General features: G+C 37.6%; 5 protein-coding genes across 7 annotated transcripts; 2 read left to right on the forward strand and 3 right to left on the reverse strand.

The window, feature by feature from the left end:
• On the reverse strand, nucleotides 1–2,126 carry LOC119070647 (spermine oxidase-like). The gene is made up of 5 exons (XM_037175076.1): nucleotides 2,106–2,126; nucleotides 1,698–2,017; nucleotides 870–1,636; nucleotides 97–292; nucleotides 1–35 (listed from the first exon to the last, which is right to left on the reverse strand). The coding sequence occupies exons 2-4, from the start codon at nucleotides 1,999–2,001 to the stop codon at nucleotides 197–199; spliced, it is 1,167 nt and encodes a 388-aa protein (XP_037030971.1). The 5' UTR covers nucleotides 2,002–2,017; nucleotides 2,106–2,126; the 3' UTR covers nucleotides 1–35; nucleotides 97–196.
• A 315-nt stretch (nucleotides 2,127–2,441) lies between these two features.
• Nucleotides 2,442–3,403, forward strand: LOC119070632. The gene is made up of 4 exons (XM_037175062.1): nucleotides 2,442–2,577; nucleotides 2,640–2,812; nucleotides 2,926–3,040; nucleotides 3,117–3,403. The coding sequence occupies exons 1-4, from the start codon at nucleotides 2,520–2,522 to the stop codon at nucleotides 3,347–3,349; spliced, it is 579 nt and encodes a 192-aa protein (XP_037030957.1). The 5' UTR covers nucleotides 2,442–2,519; the 3' UTR covers nucleotides 3,350–3,403.
• A 1,598-nt stretch (nucleotides 3,404–5,001) lies between these two features.
• On the forward strand, nucleotides 5,002–5,555 carry LOC119070693 (protein FRA10AC1 homolog). Its single transcript, XM_037175145.1, has 2 exons — nucleotides 5,002–5,325; nucleotides 5,392–5,555. Exons 1-2 carry the CDS (start codon nucleotides 5,053–5,055, stop codon nucleotides 5,485–5,487), a joined length of 369 nt encoding a protein of 122 aa, XP_037031040.1. The 5' UTR covers nucleotides 5,002–5,052; the 3' UTR covers nucleotides 5,488–5,555.
• A 409-nt stretch (nucleotides 5,556–5,964) lies between these two features.
• On the reverse strand, nucleotides 5,965–14,318 carry LOC119070692 (spermine oxidase-like). Its single transcript, XM_037175144.1, has 8 exons — nucleotides 13,705–14,318; nucleotides 13,194–13,641; nucleotides 12,566–13,125; nucleotides 12,277–12,507; nucleotides 8,064–8,383; nucleotides 7,236–8,002; nucleotides 6,462–6,658; nucleotides 5,965–6,400 (listed from the first exon to the last, which is right to left on the reverse strand). The coding sequence occupies exons 1-8, from the start codon at nucleotides 13,911–13,913 to the stop codon at nucleotides 6,370–6,372; spliced, it is 2,763 nt and encodes a 920-aa protein (XP_037031039.1). The 5' UTR covers nucleotides 13,914–14,318; the 3' UTR covers nucleotides 5,965–6,369.
• Nucleotides 14,319–15,684: 1,366 nt separating this feature from the next.
• LOC119070957 (phenoloxidase-activating factor 2-like) lies at nucleotides 15,685–22,289 on the reverse strand. Of its 3 annotated transcripts, none has more exons than XM_037175514.1 (9): nucleotides 22,131–22,289; nucleotides 17,236–17,491; nucleotides 16,903–17,176; nucleotides 16,733–16,840; nucleotides 16,398–16,673; nucleotides 16,155–16,343; nucleotides 16,028–16,094; nucleotides 15,932–15,960; nucleotides 15,685–15,864 (listed from the first exon to the last, which is right to left on the reverse strand). In XM_037175514.1, the coding sequence occupies exons 2-9, from the start codon at nucleotides 17,479–17,481 to the stop codon at nucleotides 15,776–15,778; spliced, it is 1,278 nt and encodes a 425-aa protein (XP_037031409.1). In that variant the 5' UTR covers nucleotides 17,482–17,491; nucleotides 22,131–22,289; the 3' UTR covers nucleotides 15,685–15,775. The 3 variants fall into 3 exon arrangements, with proteins under 3 accessions (XP_037031409.1, XP_037031407.1, XP_037031408.1); XM_037175512.1 differs by having other exon boundaries at nucleotides 21,948–22,132; XM_037175513.1 differs by lacking the exon at nucleotides 22,131–22,289 and adding an exon at nucleotides 21,984–22,078.
• Nucleotides 22,290–23,826: the final 1,537 nt, after the last annotated feature.

The raw sequence follows: 23,826 nt of genomic DNA on the forward strand, positions 1-23,826 counted from the left end.
CTCCTCTAACAAATGGATTCGAATACCAACGGGTGCTATAAACATAGAATGCAATACAATCACAATCGAAATCATCAACTGGTGTCACATTGTTACCAATAGTATTTGATTGGTGCGGGAATTTCGGATTTTGTAAATTGTGCTAAGAGTGCAATACAATCGTGAATTACTTGTGAATCGGTTAGCTTTTCCATTTCTATGGCACCCGGCCACCGACCCATGCAAGTAATGTGTTGGATGGCCCCGGTTTCATGACATCAAATCCGGATATGTGTCTAGTCCAGTTGTGGTCCTGAAAAAGAGGTGAAAGCAAATTTATAGATAAATTTTCACCTGCTATCAGCTCATTTTTCGATGCGATGCGATGCGATGGTACAACTTTCTCGGCTAGCTATCTACAGCAGAATTTTTGTTTCTCTTCGAGCGAAAAATTAAAGGGTGATACAGGCGTCATGTCAGGCACTTGCTATTCGTTCATTAACAAACATTTTTATGAATAAAAGAACAATACGTGTCCAACTACTAGACTGGTGCTGTTACTCTAGATTCAGTAGATGGAAGTTGACGGTCTGAGTCTGAGGTGGATTTCATCACGACAGAGTAAAGTAAACCAGGCAGGAGCAGACGAAGAAAATACATTCAAATGAGGGACCTAAATCCCGTTATAATTGTTTACGAATTTGTTGCGGATGCGATTTTGATACGTTTTAAATCGACGGCTGTTATCGGTAAAGTGTTGTCGAGAGTGTATCTTATCGATAAACGAAAAACTAATGAATCAACCAAAACTTCAACAGAGAGGAAGATTGAAAATATAAGAATTTAGGATCCTCCTGATGAATTTCAATGTCTACAGTTTCAAGACTTACCTTGTAATTGTCATTCCTGAAAATCAGTTGAATTCCGTCCATTTCTTTCCACCAAGGATGTTCGAATTGAATAAATATCTTGTTGATTGTCTCGAATCCAATGTCTCGAATGGTTTGCACGTATGCGTGTGGTAATGCCGGTCTGAACATCGTATGTAAATTGGTCTTCAAACAGCCGAGTGAAAGGGTCACTATAACGTGATTTGCGTGATAAATAGTGTTGTCGGAACATTTCACAGAAATTCTCGGACAACTGGCGCTAGTCACAATTTCGACCACCTCTTTTTTAAAAAGAATATTTTTGCGATCAACTTGATTGCATAATGCTTCGATGGCTGCACTGAAACCATTACGAAAATTGTAATGAGCCTGACAACTTTCACCGTTGTAGGAGTAGGCACCCCAGCTTTTCGCTGATACATGGTCCAAATTAAGGCAGGAGTTGTCAATCACTTGAAAGCGTACATGCCAGTCGAATAGTTGTTGAGCGGTTACTTTGAGCGTGGCATCTTCTAGCGTATCCAAATATTTGCTAAAGTTGTCTAACAAGAACGAATACACTGACTTCGGATAATCAGTCTGGTCCTCTCGTGCATAGGTCTCACATTTGCACAGTATCTGTCCGATGAGGAAGTCAATTTTTTTCACAAAATAGTCGTCGATCGCTTCACCGTCATCTCTTAAATACGCGCCAAGACCTTCCTCTGACTGCTCGGTGGACAGTAAGTCATATCTTTCGGCTATATCATGAAGATGGTTAAATTTTCCTGAAACGTTCGAACCAAACATCAATTTTCGAAGAAATTCGTTTAAACAGCTGAGTCTAACCATGAAGCCACGAGGCGCCCGCATCCACGAAATCCGTTTTGGTCGACTGAATACACTCATCATCACTTTCCGTTGATTTGCGATTTTCATTTGAATCAGTCGATTTGACATTACGTCTCATGTTCAGTGTGTTCACGCGTCCGCCGGCTTTCGCCTGTCCTTCCAAAATGAGGAAACGTTGGCCAGTTGACTGTAGTTTCGTTGCCGCTCCTAGACCGGCCAGTCCAGCTCCGATGATTAGAACATCGACATAATTGCCAGTGCCGTCCTTAGCACTGCGACCATTGGGATTTTTTATTTTCATGTCGTTTGAATTGGCTCTAAAAGGAAATTGGAATTTTGTTCAGTAATTTGGAAAAATGCGGATGGAGATGCGAAAAAAATTTAAAATTTAAAGGGAAGGCTAACATCTGCAAAGAAAAAGGAAACGTTTTCCGACGAAATTTGAAATTTAAGATAACAAAGTGCAAGTTATACAATTAAAGAATTGTGTGTCGCTATGAGAAATATGCTCATCATTATCATTGACGCTTTTTATATTTTCACTCTAAATTTTTACAATAATTTTTATGAGTGTCAATATTTGAATTGAATTAAGCGACTGTTTATGTTCACAGTATAAACGAACAAATCACGGGATGTGATGTCGTTAAAAATTTGATATACTTTTTAATTAACTTTGTTTGTTCTTTAGTCTGATAAGTTTAAGATCACCTATAAAAGCACCTTGCAACGACGATAAGAGGTCATAATTAAAAGGAAGCTTTCACGGTGTAGTTCGACTTTTGTTCCGGTTTTAGTCGCTAATACATTGAAGTGAAAATGATAATTCAAAATTTGATTTTCGTTTTCACTTTTTATCTTACTATGGAGAGTGCCCGTAAGTTTAAAATGGTTCAGGGTGATTAGAAACTCCTTGATTTACACATTTTTTTTTCTAAGAAAGCTCAACCGTAGCTGACACCGGCGTCGCTGGTGGTGACTTAAATGTCACCGATGCTGATATAAGCGTTTCCGGAACGAAGCATTGTGCTGACCGTCCTCCGCAAAGTGACTGGACGTACTTGGGCAATGTTGGAATGAAACATTTTTTCCTTTTTGATAACAACACTTTGGTATGAAATTAAGATTACAATTTACAAGTTACCAGATCGATGGCGTGCTTACATTTTACATCCGTCGAACACTATATTGAACTTGAACTGACATTGTAACCATTTCCGATCAGGTGTCATGGCAAGATGCTGTCGCTATTTGCAGTGGTAAGGGAATGTACCTTGTCAAAATTAATGACAAAGCCGAAATGGATTTCGTAAATCTACAAGTTGTGACGAACAAAATTGGTTAGCGCCGCATGCACCAAGCCATTCAGCAACTTCTTCTAATTTTTCTTTTCTCTCGTCTATATCGCTTCCTTAGGTCCAGTTTGGTTCGGAGCCAGAGATTTGGGCGGTCGAGGTTCGTACAAATGGACACCCATAACTGCTGCTAGTTCCTATTCAATCGGCACCTTTGTAAATTTCTCTGATTTCCTGGAAAACGGCCCTTTAGCTTTGCAGATGAACTTACGCGTTTCGAATAATCTGTTTCCGGCACCATCATACTTGAAAACAGCCAAACCATTTTGCCAGTCAGCAACGACAACTTATTAATAAAATTAATTGAGTGTTGAGCTGGTCACTGCAACTTGAATTGTTCGTCGGTACAACTTTTTCGTTTGAGAAATTTCTAAATTACTTTCCTTGTTATCTATCGGATGAATAAATTACAGTTGGCATTAGTAAAAGTAATCTGGACGTTTTTGAAAGAAAACACCGAAAAACGATAGAAAATATTACATATGATTGACTTTTTCGGATCTGCCTGCGCCTACATTACGCTTGGGAAATTCAATCACAAATCGGATTAGAAGCACGTCTCACCACGTCAGTGTCACCCAAGCTCAAAATGTCCCTGAAGTCAGAGTGAGTGAAATGTAAAATTGGAAATTGCTATAAATGTGTATTATACACAACTTGCTACGGTGGAACTAGGTAAAAATATCACCAAGATAAACTACAAAGCATAGAGGTAGGCAACCTATAGTAAATTAAAAAATCATTTGTCATTTCTTATTGATGAACTTTAACCTGACATTCACTGCTACACGGTGGGGTTGAACAAAACTTAAATAGAGTCGCGACACCACCTCTGATTTTTTTCATATTCTTATTGAGGGACTCGAGTAATATAAGGAATCACATTCAGTTCGCGGATCCATCCAGCCGTTTCGGAGAACCGGCACTCATGGCCGTGCGGGACCGACGAGTCAATTTGAATACAGATTGTTATCGCAACGGATAGAGGGACTAATTCTAAGCTAATTCGTGTTGAAATGGCTTTCCTCGACAACTTGATCACGTAAGCTACAGCCAGCTAAAGTCGAAAATTCGACATCTTTGAATGGTGATATGTCCAAGACGAAGACAGTTTGAAAGACAAAAATGTTAAAACAATTGAAGTAACAGACTCAAAATCATTCGTATGAAAGTTATTTTCAGCAATAAATCCGACAATTGTAGATTGCAATTAGACCGATTCACGAGTCACTTTTTTGAAACGGATTTGACCGGCAAACGTCTTCAAAAATCAGAATTGTTGGACTAATGACAATTCCGTTGAGAAGGTGTTTTTTCAAAATTGTTCCGAGAGATATTCAAAAAAGAAATGGCGATTTCGGGCTATTTTGACAATTTTCGAACCAGTCTCAGATTCAAACGACGAGAATTTTACCGATGAGATTTTTACAACGAAAATTTAACAAAAAAAATGCGTCACAAGTGCAGATGATTATTGTCGTATGAGGGGTTTCCTCAGCATCTGCCACCTGTGACGCAATTTTGTTTGTTAAATTTTCGTTGTAAAATCTCATCGGTAAAATTCTCGTTCGACACATTTTCTTGTTTAAATTTAATTACGTTGAGTCGCAGAATGCGTCACCAAAACTTATATCAAATGTTTTGGAAGTTTAATTTTTCCTAGACTAGCGTCACCTTTTCCTCTTTTGAGGTTTTTGTGGGATTTGTTATTTGACCAAAATGGAACGGGCGCTATAAAAATAATATTTATTTATTTCTGTATCTGAATCACACGATCAATTAGTAATGGATCAAAACATCGATCAAAGTATTAATGTGAAACAGTAACCGTAAGCTTCCGCACTCAAACTTTAAATAATTTAATACAACCGACCTCTGCAGTCGATTCCAAGTAATTGCGACTCTTAAAAAAATGTCAAATGAAAAACAGTACACTTTTTAACAGTGTCTCTCACTGTCATCCCCATTTGTTTTGGTTGTGTAAATATTTGGTAAACATGGCACGATTCGGCAACTTGAATCCTTACGATTTGCACAAACGTCTCATCAATGACTACATTCTGAAGAAACCGGGAGACACAAAGGTTCTGCAGCGTGACACATCCAAAGATCGTACAGATTACGATGTAATTCGTGACAATCATCGATTTCTATGGGACGATGAAGACGACGAAACAGATTCGTGGGAAAAGCAATTGGCCAAACGCTATTACGATAAATTGTTCAAAGAGTACTGCATTTGTGATTTGAGTCGATACAAGGATAACAAGGTGCGTGACGATATGGTCAATGCGTTGGCATATTTAACTTAGTTCGTTCTGATTCAATGTTTTTAGGTTGCTATGCGATGGCGTGTGGAGAAGGAAGTGGTTACGGGGAAAGGACAATTCATTTGTGGAAATCGAACGTGTTCGGACAATTCAGGACTTTGAAGCTGGGAAGTAAATTTTGCCTATGCCGAACATGGGACACGGAAGAATGCTCTCATCAAACTGGCGTAAGTTGATCCACACGGTCATAAATATTCCATTTCAAATAAACCGTCAATGCTATTTCGAGGTCTGTGTCCGGATTGCTCAAAGAAACTCAACTACCACTCCAACAAACGCGAAGTGAAAAAACTGAAAAAGAGAAACGAAAAAGCGGACAACGATCAAAATCTGCATCCGAAGGAAATCAATCGCCAGGTTGTTCGACTTCTGCAGCATCAAGTAAAACGGCAACGGACGACGAAATACTCGAATCGACTGAGGAGGTTGATGTTCACAAGAATGATGCATTGGAGAAGAACGTCGAGTCCATGGAAAAACACTGTTGGACCAAGACAACGGATGCGGAGGAAAAGAGTCGCGAAGAAGAATTTGACGAATACTTGGAGGATTTGTTGTTGTAAGCAAAGCAAGCAAAGCCATTCGGTTTGCTGAATTAAATCTTTATTTTATTCGGAAAAAAGGTTTTTGATGAATTTGTCTATTTGAATCTACAAAAGTAGCGGAACTCACTTCTGGCAAAAATTTAAAATTTTCTCCGCCTGTTCAATACCTGACAAGAACGCCCCGTGTGCCGTCGAAAAATACTGTTGATGACACGCTTCTCCGGCAAACAGTATTAATGGGATGCGGCAATCCATTACCACCTCCTGCCTTTGATTATTGACCGAATCTAAGTCAGCCGGCATTATGAGATTTTTAGCAAATTGTGTGGACAACCCCTTTACACTCAAAGAAAGATCGGCCACAGTTATTGGCTTGGATAGTAACCGACTCGACGTGCCGTTCTTATCGCAATCCGTGCTAATGTAACTATAAGCTCCTCTAACAAATGGGATTCGAATACCAACGGGTGCTATAAACATAGAATGCAATACAATCACAATCGAAATCATCAACTGGTGTCACATTGTTACCAATAGTATTTGATTGGTGCGGGAATTTCGGATTTTGTAAATTGTGCTAAGAGTGCAATACAATCGTGAATTACTTGTGAATCGGTTAGCTTTTCCATTTCTATGGCACCCCGGCCACCGACCCATGCAAGTAATGTGTTGGATGGCCCCGGTTTCATGACATCAAATCCGGATATGTGTCTAGTCCAGTTGTGGTCCTGAAAAAGAGGTGAAAGCAAATTTATAGATAAATTTTCACCTGCTATCAGCTCATTTTTCGATGCGATGCGATGCGATGGTACAACTTTCTCGGCTAGCTATCTACAGCAGAATTTTTGTTTCTCTTCGAGCGAAAAATTAAAGGGTGATACAGGCGTCATGTCAGGCACTTGCTATTCGTTCATTAACAAACATTTTTATGAATAAAAGAACAATACGTGTCCAACTACTAGACTGGTGCTGTTACTCTAGATTCAGTAGATGGAAGTTGACGGTCTGAGTCTGAGGTGGATTTCATCACGACAGAGTAAAGTAAACCAGGCAGGAGCAGACGAAGAAAATACATTCAAATGAGGGACCTAAATCCCGTTATAATTGTTTACGAATTTGTTGCGGATGCGATTTTGATACGTTTTAAATCGACGGCTGTTATCGGTAAAGTGTTGTCGAGAGTGTATCTTATCGATAAACGAAAAACTAATGAATCAACCAAAACTTCAACAGAGAGGAAGATTGAAAATATAAGAATTTAGGATCCTCCTGATGAATTTCAATGTCTACAGTTTCAAGACTTACCTTGTAATTGTCATTCCTGAAAATCAGTTGAATTCCGTCCATTTCTTTCCACCAAGGATGTTCGAATTGAATAAATATCTTGTTGATTGTCTCGAATCCAATGTCTCGAATGGTTTGCACGTATGCGTGTGGTAATGCCGGTCTGAACATCGTATGTAAATTGGTCTTCAAACAGCCGAGTGAAAGGGTCACTATAACGTGATTTGCGTGATAAATAGTGTTGTCGGAACATTTCACAGAAATTCTCGGACAACTGGCGCTAGTCACAATTTCGACCACCTCTTTTTTAAAAAGAATATTTTTGCGATCAACTTGATTGCATAATGCTTCGATGGCTGCACTGAAACCATTACGAAAATTGTAATGAGCCTGACAACTTTCACCGTTGTAGGAGTAGGCACCCCAGCTTTTCGCTGATACATGGTCCAAATTAAGGCAGGAGTTGTCAATCACTTGAAAGCGTACATGCCAGTCGAATAGTTGTTGAGCGGTTACTTTGAGCGTGGCATCTTCTAGCGTATCCAAATATTTGCTAAAGTTGTCTAACAGGAACGAATACACTGACTTCGGATAATCAGTCTGGTCCTCTCGTGCATAGGTCTCACATTTGCTCAGTATCTGTCCGATGAGGAAGTCAATTTTTTTCACAAAATAGTCGTCGATCGCTTCACCGTCATCTCTTAAATACGCGCCAAGACCTTCCTCTGACTGCTCGGTGGACAGTAAGTCATATCTTTCGGCTATATCATGAAGATGGTTAAATTTTCCTGAAACGTTCGAACCAAACATCAATTTTCGAAGAAATTCGTTTAAACAGCTGAGTCTAACCATGAAGCCACGAGGCGCCCGCATCCACGAAATCCGTTTTGGTCGACTGAATACACTCATCATCACTTTCCGTTGATTTGCGATTTTCATTTGAATCAGTCGATTTGACATTACGTCTCATGTTCAGTGTGTTCACGCGTCCGCCGGCTTTCGCCTGTCCTTCCAAAATGAGGAAACGTTGGCCAGTTGACTGTAGTTTCGTTGCCGCTCCTAGACCGGCCAGTCCAGCTCCGATGATTAGAACATCGACATAATTGCCAGTGCCGTCCTTAGCACTGCGACCATTGGGATTTTTTATTTTCATGTCGTTTGAATTGGCTCTAAAAGGAAATTGGAATTTTGTTCAGTAATTTGGAAAAATGCGGAAGGAGATGCGAAAAAAAATTAAAAATTTTTATCAGAAAGTTAATCCGTGTGGTTGTTAGTCTCAGTTATACGCAACGCATATTAATATAGAAGTGAGATTAGGCTAGTTAGAGCTACATATAGGATATCCAATACGATACAATTTAAACTCTTCACTTGCTTGCAACGAAATCATTTCTCACATCCAACAACTATACAACTTTCATTTCGGAGCGATTAAAGCGAAGTAAGCAACTCAGTGAGTCTCTATCTGTACTTACCACCTTAACAACCTTACCCAGTTCTTACTTCACTTCTGCAGTTTCTCCACAGATTTTTCTTTTGGAGGGGAAGAACAAATCGAACAATCGCAAATTCTTCCGTTCTCGAAATATAACCACACGCTGATGTTCACAACAGGTTTCGTGACAAGACAATTTTTCAGAATTGGGAAGTAAATTTACCGGTCTTTTGAAAGATCGAGACAGTGAGTGTAAAGGACCAGGTTCGTGGCAGTGCCTTTGGAGACTGTGGAGACTATGGAGCATGTTACCGAGGAGGCCATATGTGAGGCTGTAAAACTTAAAGCATATTAACATCTGGCTCAACCTGACATAAAGATCATAACAATCTACTAATCATTTACCTTCATTGTCACGCACTTTCACAACGACAATGGAGTCATTTTCTAATCCTCAATCCTAAGCCTTCTAAATGTTACGAAATCTGAGCTCCAAAGGACTTCTTTTGAGAGAAAAAAACCTACCGATTCGGACGCATTTTCCAGTGGACTTTTTCTATGTGCCTTGTAAGTCATTGGACCCTCAAAGCCGATACCAAATTCGAAAACATGCACTTTTCTGACAGCATTTTATCCATCCAGGAAAGGATGAATCCAGGAAAGAAAGGGTGTCATTCGACAGATAACTAAATGTACTTTCGCGGAAAATGGGGTCTGATTGGGTTTAAAATTCATCATGGGCAGTTGGAAAAGGCAATCTATCCGGCTATTTTGGCAAACTTCTCTCAACACCGAACAAAAACATCAAAAAATGTTTTACAGTGGTTCAGGTCAAGGTAAGTTTACAAATGACGCCTGCTTTCAAAAGAATCCATCCCACAGGCAGGAAGGCAAGGCGTATTTTTCGAATCCACTGACTTGTTTTTATTTGGTCTTCATTGAAGAGTTGTTGGTTTGACTGTCATACAATTTATTGGATACGTCAGAACTGATACTATTTCGTCAGTTGAATAACTTATTGATGAACAAAAAAATATTGAAGCGACTGAAACATTAACCATCTTTATTTTCTGTAAAAAATATTTTTTTTTATATATTTGAACCAAAAAGTTGACAAAATTAAAACGATAAAGAGTTCAATTAGCAAAACAAATTAATTAATAAAAAAAGGAAAATTCAAAATTATGAATCGAGTAAGGTAAATATTTGCATGCGATTTATAGTTTCGTCTCGATAAATGGCAATTGCGTGTTTATATATGGCATAGAATTTATGGCACTCAAATAATTTGATTTCATAGAATTTAGAGTTGGGACTTTTTCCTGCAAAAAAAAAAGTAAAAAAATAATCAAATAATAGTCGATAGCTTGTGTGAATCGATTGAAAGAAGAGAACATTACAGGAATGTGAACTACGACTAAGTACTACATACAGTGCATCCAAATTTGTTAGACAAAACTATATCGGTTGAATAGCGCAAGACAAATGAAATTTCTATGTGAATTTAGCTGAGAGTTATCCAAGGTCTATGTTACCGTTGCACTAATATCCTTCGAAAATACAGAAAAGACGATCAACTAGTCGAAACGCGCAACTTTGAACGTAATCTGCAGAGGTTTATTTTACATATTCAACACTAAAGGCGGTGAATTCGGTCAAAGGTGTGATACAAATTTACGCGGCACCAGTCTCCGGTCACGTACTATATCTCATTGAAACAACAATAGGTATCCGACTTCTAGTACATGTGCATCCACCCAGCCTTAGAGCAATTAATGAAAATTTGGTTAATGTCGTGCATCGTCATACTCTCTGGCTGGGAGTCATTGATGTGGTAATTTTGACTAAATTAAGTGCTTTTCACTCTGAAGAAGCACCATTGTGAAAAATGAAAGATAGAACTTTAAATCGAAAATTTTAAATGTTTCATGTCCGGTTCAGGTTTCTCGTCAGTAAAACCGGACCTAGGCCTGTTCATATTTGAGAAATAGTCTCAAATTCATCTGGCATGGTGTCTATCTGGTCCAGAAGGCTAAAATATTGGACCCGTATTTTTTTTTAGAATTTTAAAAAATAGTTTAGATCTGGGGAGCGAAGCATTTGTTCAAATGTACGAAAGCGTTGGTTAGAAGAGAGGAAAATGATGGTGTATATCTTTTTTACTCTTCTAACCAACGCTTTCGTACATTTGTACAAACGCCTCGCTCCCCATGCCTAAACTATTTTTTAAAATTCTAAAAAAAATACGGGTCCAATATTTTAGCCTTCCGGACCAGATAGACACCATGCCAGATGAATTTGAGACTATTTCTCTAAAATGAACAGGCCTACGGACCAGGCCAGACCTGGCAGGCCTTACCTTTGACGAAATTTCTCGGAAGCCTGAATTTGAAGTTGTAGATCACTCACACAGTTAAAATGTCCTAAATCAGGTGCACGTAAAAGAAAGTTACAGGCAAATCTGAACTGAATTATGTGCAACCTGACCCGTTCCGAGCATTGAAAACAAACAAATATACAAAGAGAATATCATTTGATTCTTTGGCAGTCGTGAAGTTAATTAAAATGAGAAAGGAAATATGATGACTTTTGTATGACTATCCACATCATCTTTCCAATACACCGGCATTTTTAGCATTTGATTGTTGAAGTGAGTGAAGTTCACTACTTTGTTAAACAGTTTCAGTTTCCACCAATTTACCAATCAGATTAATTTACCGCACCATCTGTAGATTAAGTCTCATCAAAATGTCTCTTGGACGATTTTCTACTGTCTCGTCCCAAAATCGAAATAAAGTTTTAATGAAGGATCTGATCGGATTCAGCTGATATCTGGTTTGAACTTCAAGTGGATTCCTCTTTTCATTTCTGTAATAACTTTGTTGGTTCTCTTTGCAGGCAGAATCATTGTTATGTGTGACAATGTCACTACAATAAAAGACAAAATTCAACCAATGAATCTGGTCCAACCTTTGGTAAATACATTTTCTATAAGAAATCACTTTTACATGAAGAGTCTTTGGTAATGAGTTACCCCTTTTTCAAGCTCAAATCTACAGATTTCGAAGGTATGCCGCTTAGTTTGTGGCAGGGCATTCTGAAAATCTCTGATAGTTACAAATGCCTATCATTTAAGGCATTTGGTAGCCCTGATTCAAGGAGGATTTTTTGGAGATTCTTGTTTGGTTTTGGAAGTGTTTTAAATAATGTATCAAGTATGAAATTCTGAATAACGTTTGCCATTGGGAGATAATTTTAAAACGAAATTCCAATATGTAAAAAGTAAAGGAAGATCTCTGCGCCGCAGACGAAGTTTTTAAGTCTAGGTTTAGATGGTTTAATATTTAAAGTTTTTGGATTTGAAGGAGTTTTACGAGAAGTAACAGCCCTGGAATTTTGCAGAATTTAAATTCCCTAAAATAGGCATTGGCCAGTGATACTTTCTCGCCTGTCATTCAAAGCATTCCAGTGGAAGTTAATTTCGGTTATTAGAAATGTTTAACAGAATAATGCCTGCCATCAACGACTCGTATTGACAGAGTGATTTTCCCGCAACCGTAGCAAGACATACGCTTATCACCGACAAACATGCAACAAAAAACATCCCACAAAAACACTCGCACTTACTTGTACAGATCCACAATTCGTTTCGCTTCCCGCCAACCACTTTCGATTGCTCCATGCACCGTACTGTAGTAATGGTCATGGGTCGCTTCGCCAGCAAAGTGTACGATCGGTTTTCCTTGGTAATTCGTTATTGGTTCGGCCAGATCTGATGGACCAACATTCAACATATCCGATTTGAGCGATCGAAATGTGTATGAACCTCGAAAATGAGGATTCGAATACCATTGAGTGCTGAAAGTTTGGAAGGAAATTGAAATTCTGCTCTGATCACGGGTTTCCCAAGATATACCGTCTGATTGCGATCGGATCCGGTACATTGTACGTTCGTAAGAACATTCTCAATAGCACCATAACGCCATTACGAACGTCTTCGTCCGTAGCCAGTTCCATGCGTCGTGCATTAGGTCCTGATATCCAGCCACAAAGAATGTTCGGTTGATAGTCAACCACATAGAAGCCGAACACATGCTCCAACCAATTGTGCTCCATTTGTCTAACTTTCAATAAATCGGACTCCTTCCACAGGAGACTGAATCCTTCCCAATCTTTGTCCCAAAATGGCTTTTCAAATTCCAAGTAGATTTTGTCTACCGTACCCAAGACCAAGCCTTCGATTGCCGACACTTTTTTAGGTGGCAGGGGTGGATTGAATAGTTGCAGATGTTTCTCCTTCAAAACACCAAGAGATGTTGTGACGATTACATGATCAGCGTCCAAAGCTGTGCCATCAGAACACGTTATCGTCACCGCCGGCTCTTTGGTGTGTTTCCAATCGATGTTCGTCACAGTTTTGTTGAACAAAATCTTGTCTTCGATCGGAATGGCATCTGCTGGATTCGGTATTTTCTTCTGCAATTGATTGATTGGCATTAATGTTGGGAACTGCGGTGAACATTGTTCCAACGAGAATACGTTACCATCAATAAATCGAATACCGTTCGATAGCCCTTATCCTTCCAGTTCAGCAACCTATCACCATCACAGTCCCAATATTCACAATAACCTTTGCACGACGTTTCGAACCATGTGTCCGATGCTTCGATGGAATTCTCATATTTGTGAAAGAAATCCAAAAATTGCTGGCAAACGTTCGCATCGAAATTCTTGAAATTCTCGGTACGCAATGCCTCCTGGTATTTTTCCACCACGAAATTACCCAACGAACCCTGATACTTCTGCATCTCTTCCTTAAACTCTTCCACAATTGTTATAACTAATCCCATCAATTTGTTACCGATTTCCGACGACAATTCCGTGCCATCAGACTGATAGAACCTGGAACCATCGTATTTGGCGGTGTTGGACGCGAACACGTCATATTTGCTGCCTAGCTCATGAACAACGTTATCCACTTGACCATGACACCTGAAAATTAGCAAATGGATTATAGTCGGAAAGATCACGGGTCACCGAAAATGTTGAACTCACCACTGTGCCCCAAGGTCAACCACATTCTTTCCGAATGGAATTGTATGAATCCGGCCGCCAATTCGATTTTCCGCTTCTAAGATGACGATATTTTGGAATCCGTTTGACATTAACTTTGTCCCGCATGCAATTCCAGATGCTCCAGCACCGATTATCACAATTTTCTTATTCATATTTGCACAATACGTAACTATGGCACGGCACCACATACAAAGTTTACAAAAAAAATTTATCTGCCAACTACTGACACGGCACTATTTTAAAATGGATTTTAAGGTACACATCCAGTCTCGATTGTCATTTAATCACACATTCCGAATGAACAAATTATCATTTTTCACTATTATCTTTAATGCGACAAATCGTTATCTGTTGAATGGTTTTTACATCGATTCGGAACAGCACAGCACCACTGTGAAAACACTAATTGCTGATGCATTTAATTTGAGTGAGTTGAATGCACTACTTGGCCACAATTACTTATGCAGCGAAGCTAGTCATTATGGCAATTTATTTAATTTTTCCAAATTGGTGCATTTGCCTGGGTGGTTGTGCGAAAATAAAAATAACAACTTTGACAGTCGCAGTTCTTGATGATGGACATGTCAGCTGCTTACCTTTCCATACTAGTTTTCGTGGCAGTTTCATTTCGTCAGAATTTTTAGGCGCGAAATTTGAACTGATCTTCATTTGACGTTTTTACATTCAATGTCTTTCTGGGTGTGATCCGGAAATCGTCCATTCATTCAGTTACTACCTGAAAATTTAACCAAATTTTTCGTAAAAGGGGAAACGCTTATCGCGAAGGATGAATAATAGCAGACCGAAAGGCATGGCCTATTTTACGGAATTGAAATTCCTGAAAATTCCCGAAAATTCAAAAATTTTATTTGTTTGTGAATCGTGAGAATTATCATTAAAATGTTTGACTGGCTTAGGAATTTTAGGGAATTAATTCCATTAAAATAGGCCCTTCCATAAGGTGAACTGTGCTAATTTGAGCATTCTGTTTAAAACTCTCTATTCGTCGGACATACTGCAAACCATCTTTTCATGTCTCGGCGCCAAATTTTGGATTTTTTTCCCCAAGATTTGATTCCTTGGCATTAAAAATTGTGGACGTATCTGATCTGGACTCGCGAAATTGCCTAAAATTCACTTCAGTTCATTTCATTAACAATGTTAAGACCCAACCCATTCCGACCCGTCCTGAGTTTGGCACAAGTTAAAAATGTTGCAAAACATGAAGTTTAGCTGCAAATGATTGGTTTTCAGTTTCAGTATCCAATCAGTAGTTTGTTACGTAGACAACAGACAACTCAATTGTCTTCCTTTGAATACTAGTTTATGATGTTGATAGTCTCTCTTAAGAAACCTTTCTCTAAAACAGGTCTATTCAAGCTGTTCGATTCGATTTAAGTTCAGGCAGACGGCATACCTTTAGTTTTAATTTAGATCTACACGAATTGCTAAGCTTGTCGACACCTAAATTTGCGTGTATGTAATAACCCAACATAGACGTTCGTTAATCAAAGAGAGCAGAAAAATATATGAAACGTGGTGTGTCACCCGTGTATCTGCATATGCATGACCTCAGCAAAGTCTTCGGCCTCAGATACCAGTAATCTGTACGTTCTATTCATCTGTTACCAACAACGATGATAAAAAAATAAGTGCTGACGCCTGCTAAAGTGCTATCTTATAATGACAAAATGTATGTCTAAACAAATGAAGTAAAAGATTTCGTTTTAAGTACATGTTTGTTAGGTGATGTTTGAAACAAAAGAAGTAATAGATTCAATGATTATAAATATGGACATTGCAGACACGGGCCTGACACTATTCGCGCTATTCTTCATTTTTTAAATGCTGCTGTTGACAGAGTGTCCGTGAGTGCAGATGGTTTCGGAAACGAAAAAAAGGTAAAAGTCAAGCTCTATCGTTTAAAATGAAATTTCGATAAGGAAAAAATTCTGTTCGGAAGTTAGAATATCCATTCAATGATACACATTTATTGTAAAAATTAGTATAAACTGAACAACATTTTTGTTTTCAACATTCAATTGCTGCATTACAAAATGTACGAAGATTGGTCGAAGCGCTTGTGAAGCATTTTCGAATCGATCCAGTTCCGGAAGAGAGCCACATTAACATAAACTCCTGCAAATATGAATGCAAAAATTTTAATTTCAGGAAACAATTTTCACCTGAAAGTGTAAAATATTACCTGGAGTCTCATCACCGCATCCAATGCCCCTGAAACAATTAGCAGCGATTAGATTATTTTTCTACTAGTTTCCATTGACTACTATTCATCACTTACCATGCAACAATGCCAGCTTGATAGTAACGGTTGGGCTCACCGTGAACAGGACAAACCAATGGAGAACCTTCAAACCGAAAAATCATTTACTTTGAGACTTTGATTTAAAATTTCCGATTTAACGAACCTCCATCTCCCTTGCACGTATCCTTTCCACGCTCGCCACCAGCACAAATGAAACTTTTATTTAGCTCAAAGTGCTGACCCAATCGCGTATTACGCAATGCGTGTACACACGGCTCACGGGGAACAATCGGTAATTCAACTCGTTTCAATATCACTTGATATTTGCCACTTTTGCCGAACAGATCTTTTCCTGCAAGAAAAAGGATTGTAACAAACCAACGAAATAAAAACGCAACAAAGTTACCCCATCCAGAAGCGAAACATCTACTTCCATCGAATATATGATCTTGTGGTGGCAAACAGACTGTATTGACATTTTCAGCTATCTCCACTGGTTTGTCTAAGAACAGCAGAGCGATGTCGTTGAAAAGGCCTCCCTTGTAGTATTCTTCGTGGATAATGATTTCACTAACATAACGATCTTGGTGTGGAAATATTTCATCTTTGGTTTGTGTGTCCCATTCTCCAGCTCGAACCTTCAACGATGATGGAACCTTTTCGCTAACACAGTGGGCAGCGGCTAGACAAAAAAAAATTAGTAAAGGAAATGCACAATTGAACAATTGATAAAGGTCATACTCAACACAACGCCTGTACTGATAAGAGAGCCACCGCATTGATATACATTGAGCACCTTGTCCAAAGATTGTTCCTCTTTCAATATTGCCACTGTCCATGGAAACTCGCCTACAAACAAGCGTATTTTTAGCACAAAGTGTCCCTCCCACTCGATTCGTCTCAGACATTACCAAATTGCGATTCATTATCCTTGTCGCCTGTAATCCTAAATCCAACACCATCCACATTTCGAATACCACAACCGTGGTTACACGGAACATCCGGAATCATGGGCGTCTCCGCTTTTAGCGTACAACAAGTTTCAAATAATCCTTTGCAGGGATGTGCCTCTTTGTTGATATTATTTTCTTCGCCGAAACGGATGTCAAGCAATCCTTCTCCGTCTGTTATCACTTGACCGTTTGAACATTGGTAGTACGGAACACACTCACCCTCTGGACAGGGCTGTGATTCGATTAGAGTTGAAATACGGTCAATGGACTGTATGAAAATGAAGCACTTACGTTCACTTCGATTGGGGGTTGTTTCGGTGGAATATGACCTGGATCGCCGGGTTGTCCAATTGTCGGTTGACCTACACCGCCTGGTTGGCCAATCACGCCTGGTTGATAGCCATTGTTATTTCCTTTGCTCAAGTCTGGTGGCGGTGTGAAGATGTCATGAATTAAATCTTCCAAGCTCCCACCAATTGGAGGATTGTCCGCCGACGCAAGAACAATCAGAAACGCTCCAAGTAAAAACTTTATCATTGTAGTAGTTCTGAAAATAGAAATAAATGTACTTGGCATAAATAGATGTTCAGGACCAAATCGCAAGTGTATTAGAAGGGTACGGAGTCTATGGAATAAGTTTTTTTAGTCATTCTTTTGTACTCGCTCTCGCAGATAGATTAGAGAGAAAGAAAGGACAATGGACCAACAATAGTTATTTATTCAACAGGAGAGGAAAAGTAGAAAGTTGCTTTTCGATGGTGAATGACCGAGTACGTTTATTCCCGATGTAAATACATAATTTTTCATAACTCAAACTCAAACCAATTTACATTGATTACTTCTACTCAGTAAGATAGAACATTTATTTACATCAGCCATGAGATGGAAATTATGCTACGTAATGTATAGGAAATCTCTATTTCAAATAATTGAAGTAATAGTATATTACTTCCGAGGTTCCAAGTTGTGTATTTGATAAGTGGGGTGTTACAGCCCGACCCGAAGGGGAGGGCTGTATTCCCCACTTGTCAAATGACAACTTGGAACCTCGTAAGTACAATGCTTTACGTGATTAGGCAATGAAAATGAAAATGAAACATGCCGTTACAGGGGCTATTTAGTTGAATTTTCGGCGAATTTTTACGAATTTGGAGAAAATGCTTTTTTTAGCGAATGAGACATTTCCAGCTTGAAGCGGAGGTGACTACTGGAGTCAAATTCGCTAAAAATGCCTCTTAGCATAAGTTAGGAACAACGTTTTTCCTAAACGACGCGACGTGGGAAATGAGAGACGACGTCGCGATATTTCAACACTAGTTAGGAAAAAGTACTTTTAAGTACAGAAACGTACTCTACTGAGACAAAAAAGGCCTATATCAATCAAATTCAGAATTCTCGGGTTTGTTTTTCGTGTTGCTCCTTCCTCAGGTTATTGCTAAAAATGTATGACATCACATGACAGACACATTACACCCAAAGTGATTTTTTTTTTTTTTAATGGGATATTCGTGTTAGCTAGAATTGATCAACGAATCGAATGAGCTATAACTCAATAATATCAGAGCGAGCTGGCTTTCCAATTGTCTTAGAAATTGGCGAATTGACTCCTGAGATGATAAAGTCGTAATCAGTCTAAAAACCCTTAATGGGTAAATGTGACGCAAGTCCTTTATCTTACTTACAAAATAACTGATATCGCTTAGAGTGACGCATTGAGCGTCGTAAACAAAGTTTTATCAACAAAAAATTTACTCAAAAAATTTGTGAAGGAAAATTTTACAACAGTAAATTTGCGTCACAAGTGGCAGATGATTCGGTTTTCTTTCGTTTATATTCTTTCAGTACCATTTGGAAGCATAATACAATATATAACATAAAACTGCTGATTATGAGTTTCCATAGATAGTTTCCATTTACATTTTTCAACCATTTTCCTAACAATAGGTACGTTCCTCAACATCTGCCACTCGTGACGCAAACTTCTTGTTGTAAAATTTTCTTTCACAAATTTTTTGAGTCAATTGTTTGTTGATAAAACTTTTGCGTACGGCGCACAATGCGTCACCCTCAGCGATATCAGTGTTTTGTAAGTAAGCTAAAGGACTTGCGTCACATTTACCCTTTAAAGGTTTTTTTTGACTGATATCACTACTTTTGTAAGTATGTCATTTCGACAACATCAAAAGACCTTATGAAATTAAAAAATTCTAGAGAAATTAGTCTAAATCCCAAAATCTACAAATCTTGGAACACCTCACTCATGTCGAAGATAACCCAAAACCATTGAAAAATCCGATTGAAGTTAGGAAGTGCTAGAGGAATCATCTCCCATCCCAAAATAACCCAAATCCATCAAAAAATTCGATGGAAGTTAGGTAGTGCCATTGAATGCAACAAAAGAAATTGACACCTTGCAAAGTTTCGACACTTCCAACTATTATTGTTTAGTTCAATATATCCATTTTCTCCTTTACTGTGACTTTCTAAATTTTGGTTGTTATTTTGGTCGCGCTATAGCTTTAGACTTTTGGCATTTTTACTTAAACATGTTAACCTAAAACCCGAACGACAGAACGGATGACAACGATCAATGTATCAGAAGTTCGATCGATGGTGAAATCAGAAATTCGGCAGACAATCATGTACAAGTTTTTTCGATTTTATTCTGAAAATATTCGAGTAGAGCTATTTTTCTCCTTTTTTAGTATTTTAACTGAATAGAAGTCGTTCCATTTATGGAAATTAGTGTGTGTGAATAATATTTTCTTCAAATTAAAGCTCAGAACAATATCTCACTTTATTTTTTTCTTTAGTTTCTTTGTGAGGACAAATATACAGTCGAATTGAATATAAAAGTACTCCTTGGTAAGCTAGGAGGTCGGGAAAATTTTTGGAGAATTTTGGCGAATTTCGGTAAATTTGGCAAATTTTTGTGAATTTTGATGAATTCGGCGAATTTCGGTGAATTTGGAGAATTTTTACGAATTTGGCGAATTTTTACGAATTTGGAGAATTTCAGCGAATTAATTCAACTAAATAGCCCCTGTGCCGTAACACGTAAAAGATTTTACATTAAATCCTTTTCCAACACTAGACTCAAGAGAAGTAACAGCTAGACCAACGCACTTCAAGCAAAAGTGCTATTAATGACAGCTGCCAAATATAGTACTTTTTGTATGAAATTTTATCCCAACTCTTTTTACAGTGTACAATTTTGTATGGAGCACTGTCAAATTTCAGTACCCTATTTAGAGTACCACTTTTGCTTTAAGTGCGTTGGCTAGACTCGAGAATTTAGTTAGAGGATCTGTTTACTATATCTACTTTTGGTTGAATATGTTCATTCTGCTTATAGCGAATTCCAAAGCGTTTAACATTTTCTTAACGTTTCCTAATGACGTTTAACGTTCATTTGAAAAATCTATGAAAGAAGCCAAATGTTCGTCGAATAATATTATCAATCATCAATGGCAAGCCCGGCAGTTATATATTATGCAAACGCAATATAAATAATTTCCAAAAACAAATTTCGTAATGACAATGAGTAAAATCGATAAATATCCCATTCATTTTTCCGCAGAATTTTGTCGTCATCTTTGATTTTATATTTAAATAATTATATCTTAAATGACACATTACATCACAAAACAAAGGTCATGAATTCCCCCGTTGAAGCCGTTTCAATCAATATTCTGATTACAAACACACACCTCCTTACTTGATTTATAGATCTTGTTCAGACTCGTTCGAACACGAAGGGCTAGTGCATTTATTTATTCTTACGTTTTTGCAACATTTGGAACATGTAAGCAAAAAATTCTATGAATCAGTTAATAGTTTTAACCGCAGAGAATGAAAGTTGATAGCGATACATGAATCAGATAGAATAAATGCAATATTTGAGAACTTCGGTTCAAGAAATGGGACTGCCTTAAAAATCGTAGAAAGAGGGATTCAGTGGAAAGTGTTTTTCAATTGTTTTTAAATTTTTAACCTGTCACAATGTAACAGTCACATACGGCTATTCATCTGGTATCGGTATCGACGATAAAAATAATGACAAGCTCTGGGTAATATAGATCATCTTCAAGGCCGTCATCTTCCACGATAAGAAATGCCATCCACGTTTAAAAAAAATGTCATACAAATGAATGAATGAACGAAACATTTAACGAAACTTAAGTGAGGTTACGTGTGAAAGTACCGCATCTTGAAGGTCTATAGTCATTTATATAGCAAAATGCATGTTAAAAAATTGAAGTACAAGATTTGAAATCAACAGATACTTTGATCGATGGAAGTAATAGAGCCGACAATAATACTGGTCATATGCCTGCCGTCTGTACCAGATTAATTGCTCTTAAACAAAAGATGTATTAGATTTAATGGTAAACAATGGGATACCCTTTCCGTTCATGAAAGATTGAGGAAAAGGGTTTCAAACCAGTGAAAACATCGGCGATAAAAGTTACGTGCGGGTCCGCTTATATAGTCTGCGAAAACAAACGTTTTGCTATATACTCTAGCCAGATATTATAATGTTTGTACAAAAAAAAAAGATCTGAACAATTTTTTTTCTTTTGATAACATTTGAATGGTTCCGAATTTATTTAAATTTTATTATCTTGTCGGCTCGTTTTGGCTATTAATAATAAACAATTTTTTTTCCGAAAATGCAGAATATTTTTTCTTCAATAATTATGTAAAACGTGTCTTGTCCGAGGTCTTTATCTTATACATGCAACAAAGTCAATGATTTTATCAGATGATTTTATGAGTTAATGTTTCAATTACATTATAAATAGCAAACAACAATGCATTCATCACTAAACAACACTCGATATTAACACTCAAAATTGGATTAACATCGTTGTTGTTGCTATTCCTTAAAAAATATAACATGCAAATGCAAGTGATTCTCTCGATAAGTACCAATTTTTCAACCACAAAACGAGAATGAATTGTCGATTGAACTATTAACCTTTGAATATTAAATCACACACCTTCAAAATTCCCAAAGAAAAATCAAAAAATTATATTTGCGTTTTTTATAATAATAAAAAAAACCAACCGAAACCGACGCACTACTCTATGATACTGGTCAGTGATCACGACGACTGATCACACATATCTGACCAGTTTCTGTGTTGATAAATCTGTATATCTATCTGCGCTGCCTCACTTACTTGATTGTACACTTAGACAAATCAAACAAAAGGAACTCATAAATTATTCTGTTTAATTAGCATAACCATGAGTGATCTGTTGTTAAACAAACAGCAAACAATTGGAAATAGTTATTGCAAATCGCAGGTAAAGAGAAATAGACGCAAAATATTTAAGAAAAAAAAATTAACCGAAAAACGAAGTAATTGGTAAATTTTTGTGGAAGACATGATTTCGCCAATCCAAATAAATTTTTTGAATTCGGACCGGTTTTTCGTTGAATATTTGCATTAAATGCCGAATCAATTATATACCATACATTTTACCGAGAAATTTCAATTCGTTTAGGGTACGCGATTAAAAGTCATGAACAAATTGAGTTCAATATATCTAGTTAAATGATAATTATAATTGAATGTGTGGGCGTTTGTCGATCAAATTTCATTTATTCAACACTTGTTGAATCTGCACTTCTTTATGAAAATTTTCCGCTACATTGTAGGTTTTTCTATTTACTCTTTGTTGAAATTGAAAATCTAAATATTTACAATGCACTACCTTCAGTGGTGACTGGAAATCAAATTTTATGACTGTCGCTTATACATATAAAATTACTACGTAAGAGAACTTTAAAATACAGTCATTTGAATTGAAAAACGTACATGGACCAGCTAGTTGCTCTTTTATATGTCAAAACTATTTTTAAACAAAAAAAGTAATAGATTTACATGTCCGGAAACTTTAAAAACTTTTGTCTCATTCATGTCTTTCATGGTAAATTTGAGTATCAACAATGTCGATCAATCAACGATCAACTTATGTTAAAACAAAAGAAGTAAAAGATTGTACGTGATTTTGGTTTCACTGGTGACAACAATAGCTTATTACTAAGAAAGTTGGTTTGGGACACTTCAAACATTACAAAACTCGGGACAATAATGAAAGGAAGAGACTATTGGCACCGGGTGCCAATAGCCATTAGCCACAGTATAATAAAGAGACTATTGGCACCGGGTGCCAATAGCCATTAGCCACACTATAATAAAGAGACTATTGGCACCCTGAAAAAATAAAATTTGCATAAAAAATCCGTTTTTTGGATCATATGGAATTCATCCAATTGCGAAATGTAACGTAAAGGCGGATTGTTCGATACCTTTACGTAAAAGGATGAATTCATTAAGATCGAACAATCCGCCTTTACGTTATATTTCGTCAAGGGACGAATTCCCTAAGATCGAACAAACTACCTCTACGTTACATTTAGTAAAAAGATGAATTCCCTAGGATTGTGTACAAAACAAGTTTAATTTTCGGAATCTCCGGATTTTTTCTTCAAATTTTATTTTTTCTTGGTGCCAATAGCCTCTTTATAATACTGTGGATAATGGCACCGGGTGCGATTAGCCTTAATATAATAAAGAGACTATTGGCACCCGGTGCCATTAGCCACATTATTATAAAGAGACTATTGGCACCAGGTGCCATTAGCCACAGTATTATAAAGAGACTATTGGCACCAGGTGCCATAAGCCACAGTATTATAAAGAGACTATTGGCCCCAGGTGTCATTAGCACAGTATAATAAAGAGACTATTGGCACCCGGTGCCAATAGCATATTCGATAATGAAAAGTCACGTTTTCGTGTGATTGTTGACCATCGTCAAATTACTTCAAAAAATGCCATAAAAAAATCAAAATTTTCAGTTTCAGAA

This window comes from Bradysia coprophila (assembly GCF_014529535.1).
Source record: "Bradysia coprophila strain Holo2 chromosome IV unlocalized genomic scaffold, BU_Bcop_v1 contig_106, whole genome shotgun sequence".
Classification (NCBI taxonomy): Eukaryota; Metazoa; Arthropoda; class Insecta; order Diptera; family Sciaridae; genus Bradysia; species Bradysia coprophila.